Source organism: Marmota marmota, unplaced genomic scaffold (genome assembly GCF_001458135.2).
Source record: "Marmota marmota marmota unplaced genomic scaffold, marMar, whole genome shotgun sequence".
NCBI lineage: Eukaryota > Metazoa > Chordata > Mammalia > Rodentia > Sciuridae > Marmota > Marmota marmota.
The window spans coordinates 56,988,827-57,005,512 of NW_025999900.1; the positions used below are offsets into that span (position 1 = coordinate 56,988,827).

The window sequence follows — 16,686 nt, forward strand, 5'->3', positions numbered from 1 at the left end:
AGAAGGGCCCTGCAAAGCCTCCGGACGTGTCCTTGGCGCAAAGGAAAGTGGGATCGCGGAGGACCAAGCACGAGCGGGCGAGACCAACCTCCTCCCCGTAGCCCTCAGGCTGCGAAGCCAGAAGAACCGGTGGCGGTGCGACGCTCCCAACCTACCTGTGCGGCTGAGTTTCTAGCTAGAGTCGGCTCTGCGGAACGGCGTTGTGTCGTTGAAATCTGACTCCATCCTCGAGGGCGGCGGTGCGGACTTGGCGGGGTCATCACACCGCGCAAGAAGCGGCTTCTAATAACTTATCCACTTTACTCCATCACTTATCCAGTCAGTGAGGGGCCGCTCTGTGCCGGGCACTATATGTAGTCACTGTATGTAGTAGGATCCGAGGCTACAGAGCTATAAAAGACGGGTTGCAAATTCAAGTGACCAGGCAGGAATCACAGTTTTTATTGATTACTTTCTACAGTAGAAATTTTCTTTTTTTGGCGGGGGGGGCGGTACCAGGGATTGAACCTCTCAGGGGCACTGGACGACTGAGCCCATCCCCAGCCCTATTTTGTATTTTATTTAGAGACAGGGTCTCACTGAGTTGCTTAGCGCCTCGCCATTACTGAGGCTGGCTTTGAACTATCGATCCTCTTGCCTCAGCCTCCCCAGCCACTGGGATTACAGGCGTGCGCCACCGCGCCCGCCTAGAAATTTTCTCTGGTTTTCCAGGTCACATTTGGAACTCTGCCTTCATTAATATACGATGAATTCTATTCATGAAGCCGACTTCACCCATAAAGTTATAGAAGACAGTCTTTTTTCAGAATTATTTTAGAGGACAGCAGGACAACTCAGAGAAAAGAATTTCTGTTCTAGTGTATAAACACTTAAAATGATGTTGGTGGCACTAGCTGTGCAAGTGCCCACCCCCCACAGCTCTCAGTTAACACATCAGAGTGTCTTGCTTGTTTGCATTCCTTCCTAAAGAAAGAAGGACAGTCCCATGAATTTATTTTTTTATTTTTTTTTTTTTAAATACTTATTTATTAGTTTTCGGCAGACACAACATCTTTGTTTGTATGTGGTGCTGAGGATCGAACCCGGGCCGCACGCATGCCAGGCGAGCGCGCTATGGCTTGAGCCACATCCCAGCCCCCAGTCCCATGAATTTAAAGCAATTGGTGCAGTGAAACAAGGACACCAAAGTACCTGATCAGGGAGGCTACCACGTGACATACAGATAATAGCATATTATTGAAAAGGACATGCTAGGCCTGCAGTTCTTTTAAACACACTACTAAACACACTCGTGTCTTTCCCTTTGATTTTATTACCAGGCGGGGCTACCACAAATTGCCCTGTAATTGTGAATGAATAATTGGGAATGCTTCAGTATTTGGAATCTGATGGCACTGGCAATAGTAGCTCCCCCTAAAATGTGAAACCTTTTAAAAGAAAATTCGCATCTCATTCTGGAAGGGCTTATTAAATCCATGAATTTATGTGAATGACATCATAGCACAGGGGTTGGGTGTATAGACTTCAAGGCCCAATTGCCTTGATCTGTCACGTATTAGCTGTGTGATCTTGAATAGGTTTCTTTACCTCATTGTGCACCAGTTTCTCATTTATAAAATGGAGCATAGTAACAATAGTGCTACCAGGGTTGAGATACTATTTTTAAGAGCTTGGATCAGTGCCCCATACATAATGGTTGCTATTGAAATGTTTGCAAAGTTTTTAAAACGTGACATACAGATTAATGTATCTACCATTATTTGGGGCACTGGAAATAAAGCAGGGGAAAAGAACAGAGTCCTTGGTCTCATAAAGTTTGCATCCTGCTGGGAAGACACTGATAATAAGCAAAATGTAATAAGGAAGGTAGTGATCACAGGTAGGTAGGTAGTGATAACAGCTTTTTTGGGGGGGAGGGGAGTAGTAAAATAGGGCATGGATGATATGGGAAGAGGAGTTCTAATAATGTTATAAAGGGTGGTCAGGGAAGGCCTCCCTGATAAAGGAGCTCTTTGAACAAATACTTGAAGGAAATAAGGGTGAGACAGGACTTGGAATGTAGCTCGGTAGTGGACCTCTTGCCTATCTTGCTTAACATGAATGAGGTCCTGGGTTCAATAGTGGACAGGGGGTGGGGGAGAGAGAACAAGACCTAAAGAATATCCAAGAAAGAGCAAGTGAAAGAAATATCCAAGTGAAAGAAAGAACTGATAAGTCTGCCCTTGAGGTAGGAGAACACCTGTCCAGTTAGAGAATTCAAAAGAAGGCAAGCATGGCTACAGCAGAACTGACCTGGGAAGGGTTGTAATCAGTGAGGACCCAGAAGAACCATGTGAAGGCCTGGTAGGCCATTATGAGGAGTCTGGCTTTCACTCAGTGGGATGGGAGTGACATGAACTTAGGATCTAATAGGGATCCTGCATAACAATGAAAAACTTAGCTATTGTAATCCAGTTCATATTTCCTATAGGTATAAATTCTCTGGACTTCCAGTTCCATAAATTCATGTTTTGGCAGAAAAATACTGCAATTAATAAAGAAAGCAAGCCCAAATATATGCCTTTACATCATGTACTAGTGATCAACATAAAAGTTATTTCCTAAAAGTTCCTTAAGGGTTTTTCTTTTCTGTAAGATGAATGTAACCTAAAAGACTTAAAGTATTTTCCTGAAAAATGACATGTTATGATGTCTTCTATGCACTCCAAATAATGGGGGGAAGGGTATGTGAAACAAGAATTGTCAGGAATTGATCATTATTGAAGTTGATGAGTACATGGAGGTTCATTATATTAGTCACTAACTTCTGCATGTTTGAAATGTTTTATAATAGCAAGTTAAAATACGGGTTTGATAATATTTGAGCTGAGGATAACTTTTCCTGCCCAATGTTCCTGTGTTAATACAGGTGTTCTTCGTCATCATTCATGAGTAGAAAGAACAAACCAGCACAGTTGAACACATCACATCAGACACAGCCCTCAGACCTCAGGAGCTCCAGGTGATATAGACTTCCTAGGTGAAAATTTGAACCTAGGATTTTTGAAACCTCAGTGGATAGAAATAAAAAGGAAAAAAATCAGAAAGATTTTAAATACATTAGCTACTATCTGGTCTCTGTTTCTCAGGTGTTGGAATCAAGTCTCCTCTAGTGAAAGCTCTTCCTTTGTTCTGAGACAGTCATCAAAATGGAGTTATTTATGCAAATGTAAAGCAAAAATCCATCTTTAACATGGGCTTCACATTATTAGTTTGATATCTCTTTCTGAATTTCTATTATGCTTATGATTGCCATTACCTCATTAACTTTAGACATAACCACCTTTTCATTAAGAAAAATAAAAGATTTAATCCTTATACCATGCCTCCATTCTGAGCAAAGCCTCCATCCTGAAGACAGGTCTGGAAGGGAGTATGTTCACATTTCTGCCTTCTGAGCTTCCAATACAGTAATATCATAATTATTGGCAAAGTCAGTTATCAATGTTACCTTATATGATTTTCATTGCAGCTGAGCCAGGTGGTGTACTAAGATTTCATTTCCTTGATTTGCCCAATTTTCTGTTACTACAGAATCACTAAATTAACTGTTGGTGAAACTTTGCAGCAGAATTGTAAGACATGCTCCTAATTCTGTTTTCAATAAAACATCTAGAATTCTAGCAGTTGGCTTTGATGCAGTCCTCGTTACCAAGGGCTGTGTTTTCCTGCTATAAAATCCTGGTTATTTTCTGGCCTGCTTTTCCTTTCTGGAAGCTTGTCTGTCAGATCTTCTCTTTATCTCGAATATTCTGAAATTAATAATGATGTGCTTTAGTGTGGGCTTTCTTTCTCTCTCTCTCTCTCTCTCTCTCTCTCTCTCTCTCTGCTGGGCACTGAGTGAGCCCTTTGAAAAACCATGTCTTTTAATTCTGTAAATAAGTTAAAATATTATTTATTGATAAATGCTTCCTCTCCAAAGAATCTGGTGTTTCTTCCAGTGACTTTTAACCAAACCACCCAATTTCAGTCCACGTCTCACCAAGATACTAGTTGCTTTCGTTGTCTGTGTGCCACTGGGCATATTTCTTTTTAACATTTAGTATTGGGCTTGTTCTGCTCGTTCCTGCATCAATATTTCAATCTTTCAAAAAAAATAACATTCTCTCTTCTGTTGTCTCATATGGAAGTCACTACTAATTGTTCACCAAAGTCTGTTCTGCCCTTCTGTCATGGTAATTGAACCCCTGCTTTTAACCTGAATGCCTGATTTAGCAGAAGATGCAAGTGCCCCTCTCGTATCCCCTCATTTTACCATAGTCATGCATACTGGCCCTCACCTGTGTCTGATTATCAGAGGACTACCTTGGGTTGCCAGAGCCCATTCTGCCTGTGTGCCTGGAGAGCTGAAACCCTGTCTTGATCAGTCGGAGTGTGAAATAATGTAGCACCTCGAGATCTGCCTCTGAAATGTGAACATACTCCCTCCAGACCTAACTTCAGGATGGAGGCTTTGCTTAAGATCATTCCTTTACAGGCTTCCTGGTCTGCCTGTTTTTCTTCTCTACCCTTTCCATTTCTTCCTCGTGACACTTAAAAAAAAATCATTTTCACAGGACTCCTCATTTCAGGATCTGCATCTAGGGTACCCAAGCTAAGGTTCATGGCTACTCAGACCCACTTTGTAGCTAGGAGTGGCCATGTAATTAAGTTCTGGCCAATGTAATATACGCGGAAGTGCTGGGTGCAGTTTCCATAGAGAAAAAGGGGCACATGGCCTTTCTCCGCTATACTTTATTTTTTAATGCTGGAATGCAGATAGAATCATGGGCACTAAGGGTCCCTGAGTTGACTGTAGCCATGGGACTCATGTACATAAAGCAGTAATACAGAAAGAGCAGACTCCTTGACTCTGGTATTGTGTCATCCATGAACTAGCAATCACTTCTCAAAGATGAGAGAAAAAAAGGAGTGTGGTAGTCTCTGTGTAGCTGGCTTTTTCATTACCATACCGTGAGTACATCTCCTCTCCTGGTCTCTCTGTATTTTGGGGTTAATTTATTTTCTCTATGAATTTGACTACTCCGAGGACCTTGTGTAAGTGGTATTAATCCTCTACATTTAACTGTAAGTCCTTGGAGGTGATGATTCAAAGAAGCTAGATCTGCTTTGGCCTGAGAAGATAAAAGGGGGTTCAGTGTTGGAGACAGAGCTGCCCCTCTGCAGAACAGAAACAGCTTTTGAAGAACATCAATCATTTTGACAAAGCAGGAAAGCAATGGAGATGGCATAGGATCTGCTCCCTTCCTGGCATCTGGTGCTGGGCTGGACCACTTCAGAGGGGTGAATCTGACAGTTATTTTTCAAGACACTCAGTAGGATTCTGGGTATAAGCGGAGTTGCCTGGGGCTCTTGTGAATAACATGGGGCTCAGGCTGAGCAAGAGTGATTCAATTCTGCTCAGCTTGAAACTTACAACCTCTCTGATGCTCCAAGAATTAGACATAATTGGGCTTGGCAGTTTTCCATCATAGTTTCTAACATGTTATAGCTACTATGTAGTGTACTACATAGAAAAGCTATTGACTTTAACAGATGAATTGATTAGCAAAATGTGGTATATGCATACAATAGAATATTACTCACCTTTAAAAAAGAAATTTTGACATGCTACAAAATGAATAAATCTTTTTTTAAAAAAAACATTTATTTTTATGTGGTACTGAGGATCAAACCCAGTGCCTCACATATGCTAGGCAAGCGCTCTACCACTGAGCCACAACCCCAGCCCCCGCAAATGGATAAATCTTGTGGATATTATGCTGTTTAATGAGCTCAGTACACAAAGATAAATACTGCATTATTTTTTTTATGAGGCTCTTATAGTAGTCAAATCATAAAGACAAATAGAATGGCAGTTGTCAGGGGCTGGGGAAGGGGCAGAGGACATTATGGGGAACCTAGGGGTTAAGCTCCATAGTTACAGTGTCACGGTATAGTTTCAGTTTTACAAGATGAAGACAGTTCTGGCAGTGGGATGGGTAGTAATGGGTGCAACCAATTATGAATGTATTTACTACCACTAAAATGTACCCTCAAAATAGTTAAGATGGTTATCTGTATTTTACTACAATAAAAAGGAATGAAAAATGACTGGTGTCCTTCTTTGACTGAAACATTGTTATGTGGCTCACAACTGTTACTACTGTTACTATATTTGGATTCCAGTGTGGAGTTTCGTAAAATTAAGAAAAACAGCACACAGAAATTGTTGCTTGGGGCTACGGATGTGGCCAGTGGCACAGCACTTGCCTAGCATGCATGAGGCCCTGGGTTCAATCCCCAGCGTAAAAATAAAAATTACCAATGCCCTTTATCAAGCCTAAAGAACAATTACACAAGCATTTAAAAATCATATCTCAAATAAAAATGTGGACTTCTTAACTTCTTTTGGAAAAGATTGGAGGCGCAGGTAATAATGGAACCTGTGGCAGGAATATCAGTGGGCTCCCTGGTCTGCTGCATCTGTCACTGAAGTGGGGCAAGAACACAGAGCTATGGAGCTTTCCAATGCTCAGTTCTGATTCAGGGCTGAGTGCGGCCTGAAACTGCATTTCAGAAAAGCTCTCAGGTGAAACAGATGCTACTGGCCCTCCAACCACACACTTTGAATAGCAAGACTATGAACTTAAAATAAACACAGAGAAAGAAATAAAAAAGCAAACATTCTCTTTATTTAATAGTCTTTGATATTTAAAATACAACTCATCGAATATCCACATCAACAATAGAATCCTTAGCTTTCAACAGTGCTTTGGAAGCCCGGCTTGGAAGGACCAGAGGAAGGCCTGTGTGGAGTAACGGCAAACAACTCTACAAGAGAGGGGCACACACAGAGGGGCTGCAGAGCTGGGTCCTGAGCAAACAGCACTGCCATAGTGCACTTGTATCATGGCCAAAAGACAATGCCTTTTGTTTCACATGTTTTTTTTATACTTGAATTCCAAATATTTCATTTATACAGAACAGTAATTTTTAAAAAATGTATTCATACTAGTCCAGTGTTGTAGAAATTAGGTAACCATGTTTAAATGTTATGACTTCTTCTTTCAAAAAAAAAAAAAAAAACAAACATTAAAAATATCCCAGGAAACATTCAACTTTAAACTATGCAAGAGACAACTGAAAGATGCCTAAACAAATCAGGAGCTTTCACACACATCTCACTAATACTTCCTGCTTCCCACTTTGTCTATGAATCCAGTATTAAAATGTATCAATACACTTATTAAACATACCAATTACCATAAATTTAGAAGTTACATTACTAGCATTAATTAAAATGCCAGACCATTTTGGAAAAAATAAAAACAGCAGAAATATTCTTAAAAGAATCAAAATTCAGGAACTAACCATGCCAATCATCTTTTTATTCATGAAAGAATAGAACAAAAGTTTTTATTATTAATAAGACTTTAAAAAAAAAAGTCAATTCATTTCTTTAACAAAAGATGGTTATAAAGGAAGTAGGAATGAAGAAAAGGTTTTATTTTGAATAGGAAAAAGTGAAAAATTATTTACACTGCTTAAATGATAATTTTTTTTTCCCCTAATTAGGGTCACATATATCCCATTCTCTATACTTGCTAGAACTCAGAGACAACAAAGAATTCACTTAGAAAATACTGGCCTGAAGCCTTTCCGATTAAAGATAAAATGGGTTTTTTTGGGGGGGAGGGAGAGGAAAAGGAGTGACATCAGGGCTTGGAGTGTACCAGGCAAGGGCTTTACCACTGAGCTTTACTGACCTCCACAGATAGGATTTTTAATAGGTGGTCTCAATATTAATTATTAAATCCTCCTAGTAACTTTTTTTTTTTTTTAAGATGGTGGGATTTAACCCAGGACCTCACACATCTTGGGCAATCACTCTACCATCGAGCCACATCCCTAGCTGGGAATCCTCCTAATAACTTAAAATAGCAAAGTTTTCCAACTTAAGATTTTTAAATTACCACATTTTGATTATGCACTGAATTGATATTTGAATTTGCACAGGTCCAATGACCAGTTTTAAGAATTTTAGTAACTCTTGGCACTAGTGTGATTTAAAAATACTATCAAACATGTAGAACTGAAAATGTGATTTAGGTTCTGACTGGAATAAACTTTATTTTATTCAACTTGCTATTAGATGAATCGTAACTACTAGTAGTTTTTGCTTTTAATAAAACTCAACTAGTTCTCATCTTTCTTCATTAACTTTGGCATCATGAATAAAACTTCAATTAAGAAAATCAAGTTTAAAAAAAAAAAAGCACCTCTTAAATCTTCTGTGAATTGTAAATAATTTGGCCAAAATCTTAGAATTTAGAGTTCACCTGCAGCAACCGTTTCAGACAATTTATATTCCTGAATATTTGTATGTTATTTACTATAAAAAGCATATCGATGGTTTTGGATCAGAGATTAGCTACTCTGAATACTTAAAACAGATAATCCCTTAGTAAATCCACAATACCTAAAAATATGAGTGTTATTTCCCAAAGTTTGCTTAAATTTTACTTAAAATATTAGCATCACCACTATACATATTTAATCTTGGTAATACAAATTATACATTAGAAAAATGATACCAATAGTTTAAATATTAAACATTAAGATGTTCCCAATTGATACAACAGAATGGAAATCTTTATAACTCTCTTAGCAGGACAGTTACTATGAATTTGCTTGCTCCTGACTTTCTTGCAGGTGGCTTACTGGAAGTGGCAGTTCCATAACAATTTTTTTTTTTGATGCTACTGTTATAAGCACTGGCATATTTTCACAGTGGCTCATCAATTAAGATAAATCTAATCATTCAGATAAATTTAGGTCAATCCAAATAAGATGGCAATTGACTGGTGATTCTGGCTCTGCCTGCCAAATATGACAATTTCACAAGAAACTAAACAAACACATCCAGTGTGTGCTCTGCTGTTTTAAAATGTCCCTAATAAACAAAGGTTGACATGCCATACTTTTGTAAGTGCTTTAAGGCATGTAATGCATAAACCTAATAAACTCTAAAGTTAAAACTTTGCTGGTTTTTTACTTTTAAGTAGTTCATCAATTCACTCTGAAAAGTTTAATGCAACTTTTCAAAGAGAAAAAGTAAAGGCCAAATATCCGTGAAAAATATGGCTAGAATACTGGGGGATAATTACATAAATGTTTGGTCTTAAAATGTTTAGCTTTGTGCATTTTGAGGGAGTCTTTGAGCTCTAACATCCCTTGCATTTCTGAAGTTTTATAATTCTGTAACATTTTCAATAGTTAAAACTTCAGATTTTAAAATAAAACTGTCTAATATTGTGTAAAGGAAACTTCAGAAAATAATGACTTAAAAAATCTGTCCTAAGAAAAAGCTATTTCATAATCATAAATAAAGATATTTTTTATCTCTTTTCAGTTAGCAATAATCCTAACTCAAAAAGCTTTCCCTGATAAAATGTGTGCAGCCACAAACCAGTGGTACAACATGCCATACTTTACTTTTCTAAGTTATCAGCTGAAATTTCTTCTTGAAGTTTAGCTTATGAATAATTCAACATTCAAAAGGGCTTCAAAAAGGGGTGGGGAGCAGATGACAGACACCCATTAAGAGAGACATGGTAAAGTTTTCTTTTTGTTTTGGGGCACTGGGGATTGACCCCAGGGACACTCTACCACTGAACCGCATCCTCAGCCTTTTTATTTTTTTATTCTGAGGCAGGACCTTGCTAAATTACCAAGACTGGTTTCAACTTGTGATTCTCCTGCCTCAGTCTCCCAAGTTGCTAGAATAACAGGCTTGCGCCACTGCACCAGGTGAGATGTGGTTAATTTTCACCAAAATCACACCACTATATTGATCCAGCAAGAAACTCTCTGTGCATCCCAATGTTTATCAAAACTAAGAACTTTCTTATTTACAGACTCATTAAGTACTGTGACTTCAGTAACTCTAAAGCTATTTAAACATGATGCAATGTCAAATCACAGTATAAATTTAAATATATTTTCATTAGTAAACTATTTCATGTTCCATATTACCATCTCTGGCAAGCTTACCTACCTAAAAAATGTGAAGCAGACATCTACATTCCATGATTCAATTGTAAATACAACATAAAGCTCCATCACAAAAGAAAAATTAAAATAAACTATTACTAAAATTGAAGGCCAGATTTTTCTCTATCATACATTCATAGTGGGTACATATGTTAAGCCTCATAACACAAGGAAATGTGCCTACACACTATGCTTTTGACATTTCCCAACTGGAGAAAAAGGAAATAAGGTGCAGGAGAAAGGGATTACAACAAAGCTGTAAAAGTTCTGACATAATTGAAAAGACATTCATAAAGCATCTGAGAAAGCATGTGCTCACACATTTTTTTTAATGCTCATTTATTCTCAAATACTTGTGTAGAGCTGATTTCAGAATTTAGGAATGCACCGAAGTCATAAAATAATGATCCCATCGTAGAGAGCTTAAAAAACAAAACCTCAGAAAAGATAACCATCTATCAAAAGAGTTGTAGAAAAATAATAAAATCTAGCTAGCAGGAAAATTGTGAGCCAAGAAAATAACCGGAGAAAACATCCAACTGCACAATACAATTAGGTGTGAGAGAAAGGTTTATCCTTCCAGAACTAATACCGTCATTGAGGCAGACAGACATTTTCCTGAAAGGTTAATTTGGTTCATGAGAAATAAAAGCAGTTATTAGATGATGAAAGACAGCCAAATTACTTACAACCCAACAGAGAAAAGGAGAACAAAATCACATGGAACAAGTTCAGTGGCAAGAGCAAGTTAGTTTGGTCTATAAAAAGAGTCAAGAAAAATATACTAATTTTAGACATGTTAGATATTGCACACACAAAGAGAAAAAGAAACATTTAGAAAACCATTTTAAATTTTTTAATTGCTGACTAGCTTTTGGGCTAGTCTTTGGAGGATCATTATTTAGTGCTTTAACTGATGCATTTTTTCACTTTCTCTTCATTGTGTTTGCAAACCACCTAAAGGTCTTATTTCCTCTGATGAACATTGCTCTTTGACACATTACCAAAATGGACCCTATGCTGTAACCACACAGGACAAGGTTGGAAAGTGTGAATATCTAGATGATTTTTTTTAAAGGTATTATTTTTTTCCTTCTGTTTTCATATTATTTTTAACAGTTTCTAAGGACATGGTCACAGCTGCCTGAAGCGTGTCTTCTTCACTCATGGAATCACCTGTGGGAAAATAAAACACATACATTTCTTAAAAATTTCTAGAAAATTCTTGGTCATCAAAAGATGAACTCTTAGGGAATGTACTTCTGTTTAAACCCTAGTTTCTCTTTTTTTTTTTTTTTTTGTCTTTTTAATTCATATAAAGTAAAATTCACACTTACTTAGTTTTACAATTTTTTTTTTTCTTGGTCGCACTGGGGATTTTTTTTTTTTAATTAAAGAATTGAATTCTTTATTTGTGATATCCATAAATGTTGCTATTCTAGATTTCTATTCAGGAAGGCAGTTTTCTCCTATTTTTTTTTTTTTTTTATAAACAACAACTTGAATTCTATCACATGAAAGGGCTACAAATATACACTTGTTAACCAAGCAGAACACAGATATTTTGATTTACTTGCACCTAAGATACCAGTACACACAGCTGATTCATTAGTTGTAGCACTGGGGATTTAACCCACAAGTGCTATACCTCTAGCCCTCGCCTTTTAAAATAATTTTTATTTTGAACACAGTCTTGCTAAATTGCTAAGGCAGACCTCAAACTTACAATCCTCTTGTCTCAGCCTCCCAAATTGCTGGGATTACAGGTGTGCACCATCAGTCCTGCAGTTTTAAATCTCTGATAGATGCATGGAGTTGTTTAATTAACACTACCAATCAAGATACACACCTGTTTCACTGCCTCCAAAAATTCCTTAGTGATTCCTCTTTGTGGTCAATCCCCAATCCCTAACCCCTAATCCCAGGCAACCACTGATATGTTCTTTGTTATTTAACCTTGTCATTTCCTCCAAGTCATATGAATAGAAGTATACAGTAAATATGTAGCCTTTTGAATATGGCTATATTTACGGAGCATAATGCATTTAAGATTTATTCTGTGTATCAACAATTCATACTTTCTGGAAAAAATTTTATTTTGAAATAAATTGTCAATTCACAGAAAGTTGCAAAATTACATAGTTATGTACCCTTCAGCCCAACTTCACCCAAGTTACATTTTATAGAACTAAAGCTCAGCCAGACATGGTGGTGCATGCCTGTAATCCTAGGGGATTGGGAGGCTAAGACAGGAGGATCATAACTTCAAGGTCAGCCTTAGCAACTTAGTGAGAACCTGTTTCAAAATAAAAACAACAAAAAAAATTATAATAGGCTGGGATGTGGCTCACATCCCCTTGGTTCAATTCCAGTACCAAAAAAAAAAAAAAAATCCCAATCCAGATATTGACATTAGTGCACTGTGTGTAGTTCTACATGACATTACATTACACATATGAATGCATGTAACCATCACCACCATAATCAGGAAAACAGACTTGGGGGGCCCGGGGTAGCCCATGGAAGAGCATACTTGCCTAGCACGCATGAGGCCCTGAGTTTGATCCCCAGTACTGCAAAACCAAATGACCAAAAGACATGGAACCACTCCAGTACCACAAAGATTTCCTTCCTGCCAATGCTTTATAGTCACCCTTATCCTTTTTCTACCCTCTCCCTAACTGTTGGCAACCTCTAATTCGTTCTCTATGTCCATATATTTGTGCTTCTTGGAATGTCGTGCAAATGGAATCACACAGTTGGAGACCTTTGTAGATTTTTTTTTTTTTCCCCCACTCAGCACAATGCTCCTGAGATCCCTTTAAGTCCCTGCAGTTGGTTTCTTTTTGACTCTGGGATTATATTCCGTGGTATAGATACACTATGCTTAGCCATTCACCCATGTAGGACATCTTGGTTATTTCCAGTTTTTATTATTACAAAGTTGCAATGAACATTTGTGTGCAGGTTTTTGGTCATAAATTTTCATTTCTGAATTAATGCCCAGGAATGTAAATGCTGGGTCATATGGTCAGTGTATATTCAGTGTTTTAAAAAATGGTCAAATTATATTCCAAAGTTGTCTGGGCCAGTTAAAAGTAAATGTAGAAAGCTCCCTTTCTCTTTCTATCCCTTGACCCTCCCTCATTTGTAACATATAATTGCCTTCAAATATTTTCTTTTTTTTTTAATTTATTTTTTTAGTTATATATGGACACAATATCTTTATTTTGTTTATTTATTTTTATGTGGTGTTGAGGATCGAACAGGGTCTCTCACGTGCAAGGCGAGCGCTCTACCTCTGAGCCACAACCCCTGCCCCCAAATATTTTCTTTATATCACTGAAAACCAAATCAATTATTATAATTCTTGATTCAATCATTAAGCATAATTTAGAAAATACAAGAGGAGGAGAAAGTCTATTGTGTCTGCCATTCTCTATTTTTCCTTCCTGATATTTCTTTATTACTTATTTTCTGAACTTGACAGGTCTACTGGAGGCAAAAATATCTTCACTTCCCCTTTATTCCTGAAGGATATTTCACTGGCTATAGAATTTGTGTATAGTTTTTCTTTCAGTACTTGGAAGAATGTTGTCTACTTCTTTCTGGCCTCCATGATTTCCATGACACGTCGTGGTATAAATTTGGGGGTTTATCTTATGTAAAGTTCATTCAGCTTCTTCAATTTCTAGTGTTCTGTCTTTGTCAAATTTTGGAAATTTTCAACCATCATTTCTATAGAAACTTTTTCATCTTCACCCTCTTTCTCTCCCATGATACAAATGTTAGGTCTTTTGTTAGTGTGCCACAGATCTCTAATGCTCTGTCCATTTTTTCCAGTCTGTTTTCTCTGTGTTGCTCAGAATAAGTAATCTCTTCTCTTCTTTTCTGCTACTGGGAATTGAACCCAGGAGCACTTAAACGCTGAGCCACATACCCAGCCCTTTTCTTAAAATTTTGAGACAGTTTAGGGCTTGCTGAGGCTGGCTTTGAACTTCTGATCGTCCTGCTTCAGCCTCCCAAATCACTGGCATTACAGGTGTGCACCACCACGCCCGTCTGAAGAGGTAATTTCTATTGTTCTGTCTGGTTAGCAGCCACTTTTGGCTATAAATAGCAGCTTCTGGGGGGCTTTTCTCTTGGTCTGTGCCTATGGCTTCTCTGCACCAAGTTCAGCATATCTGAGGCAAAACAGAAAATCCAGACCATTCATGACCATGTTACTCTCTGATCCTGAGGTCCCTAATCAACTGTCTCTTCTCTGCTTTTGAGGTTCTTGTTTGTTTTACACAAGTATCCAGGTTCTTCACTTCACACAGCAGGAGGAATGAGAAAAAGCACAAGTTCATTCCTTTTAGTCTTCAGTTGTTTGGATACATCTGTGTGAGCACCCATTCTCCACATGAAGGCCACCTGTAGGCAGCTTCCAATTTAGGGCCACAATGAATCCAGCTGCTATATACAACCACTTGTAAGTTTTGTGTAAGTTTTCTCTCTTTTGATTACATAGCGAGGTGTTAAGACTCCTGGGTCACATGGTTAAGTATACCATATAAGTATATAAAAAATGCCACACTGTTTTCCAAAGCATGGAAAACATCTTACATTCCCACTAATAGTCCCAGTTGCTCTGAGCCTTGCCAGTATTTAATATCATTTGCTTTATTTGTTCATAAAGTCATTCTTTCCATTCTTTTTTTTTTAATTGTAGATGGACACAAACCTTTATTTTATTTATTTTTATATGGTGCTAAGGATCGAACCCAGTGCCTCATGCATGCTAGGCAAGCACTCTACCACTGAGCCAAAACCCTGGCCCGTCACTGTGGTTTTATTGTGCCTTTCTCTAGTGACTAGTGATACTGACCATTTTCATTGTGCTGCTTGTCACTGTGTTATTTGGTGAAATGTGTTTTCAAATTCTTCATCTATTAATTTGAGTTATTTTCTTACTGTATAGTTTTGAGAGTTCTCTGCAGGTTCACCTTACAAATCCTTTGTCAGATACAGCTTCCTTTTCATTCAACTTCTACTACCAACATTTGGCCAATGTTTAAGAACTATTAAGCCTGCTGATCTTTGGATTACACTCAAATGTTTTTTAGTTTTCTAGGTAATAAACTGTATTTATTTTCCATCTATTAATATTTACTATCTCTGAGGAGTTTTTGGAGAATATACTAATTACTGTGAAGTTGCATGTACTATGTTTATAATTTTAAAACCAAATATTCTTTGAGTACTCTAGTCTGCCTACTCTATAGACCAGGGAAAGTTAGAGTACAAATTCAATTAACAGTTTTAACAGGACTAAAGAGGAAAGAGAACATATGAAGCAAAAATCACATGGAGGGCTGGGGTTGTGGCTCAGTGGTAGAGGACTTGCCTAGCACGTGTGAGGCACTGAGTTTGAATCTCAGGACCACATAAAAATAAATGAAGTTATTAACAAAATCACATGGAGTTTGTGTATCAAATAGAGCATGCAAGTAACAAATGTGATGATTACTAATCAGAGATCCAAACCTCGATCACTCCCACGTGCTCCTGAACTTGTGGTTGGCCTTTCACATGGATGTGAGACCTGTCCTGGTGGATCTACTTGCTGCTGCTGCTGCTGCTGCTGCTTCTGCTGCTGTTGTTGCTGCTGTTGCCTGAAACATTTGAAAGTGAATATGTATTAAATAATGATCTAAAACCAAATAAACAGGAGAAAATCTTTCACATGAAAAACTGTTCCATAAATCAAAAAATAATCACTGTCATGAACACCACAAAATGCAGCAAGAATAACTGGTCTGATAATTAAGTATTCATACTAGGAAACCTATATATAAAATTTGAATTTATCAGACCAATTAAGAGATAGGTACTTCCACCACAAAATAACTTATCATACAAGATTCACTGGTAGTTATTCTTATGCAAATGAGAATTGGTTTACAGATCCTTAATATTGTTTGAAGTCACTGAAAAGGGACTCTGAGAAATCACCTTGCAATAGCATGTAAATTAACATGATCTTTTCCCTTCTTGTCCTTCAGGTCTTTCTGAGTTTAAACATCTCCATAGAAGCCTTTAAACACCTACCTGAAGTAGCCTCCTGGTGTTCTACCTCATTACTTCATTTTGTTTATTTTCATTACTTCATTTTAATCCTCAGTATAAACTTACTACCATCTGATATTCTTCTCTTTAGTTTCTTTCTTGGGGAATAAGCTAGCAAGAATACAAACCTAGTCCTGTTTATCTATTTCTCTAGTGCCTAACACTGTGTCTGTCACATAGTAAACATTTTTCAGATACTTGATGAATTAAAGACACGAAAACAACTATAAAACATATATTATCAAGCTTTCAGTAGTAGACTGTATTGCAATAAGTTCTTCGGTATTTTTTAAAGTAAAAATAATGTCATAAAATCCATATTTTTTAACATGGAAACATGCCAGTTATAGGACTGCAACTGGGTGGAGTGGCACACACCTCAGTCCCAGCTATTTGGGAAGCTGAGGCAGGAAGGAGGATCCCTTGAGGCCAGAAGTTTGAGACCAGCCTGGGCAACACTGTGAGATCCTATCTCCAACAAACAGGCAACAGGTAGTAGGA

The 16,686-nt window shown here is 37.6% G+C and overlaps 1 protein-coding gene across 2 annotated transcripts in view; it reads right to left on the reverse strand.

Annotated features, from left to right (window-relative positions):
• Nucleotides 1-6,691: 6,691 nt before the first annotated feature.
• Nucleotides 6,692-16,686, reverse strand: part of Atxn3 (ataxin 3) — a 37,411-nt gene continuing 27,416 nt past the window's right edge. For both annotated transcript variants that reach the window (XM_015494866.2, XM_048799214.1), the window contains 2 exons: nt 15,604-15,731; nt 6,692-11,250 (listed from right to left, as the gene is read on the reverse strand). In XM_015494866.2, coding sequence (XP_015350352.1) covers nt 11,156-11,250; nt 15,604-15,731 — 223 coding nt within the window. In that variant the 3' untranslated portion in view covers nt 6,692-11,155. The remainder of the gene's footprint in view (nt 11,251-15,603; nt 15,732-16,686) is intronic.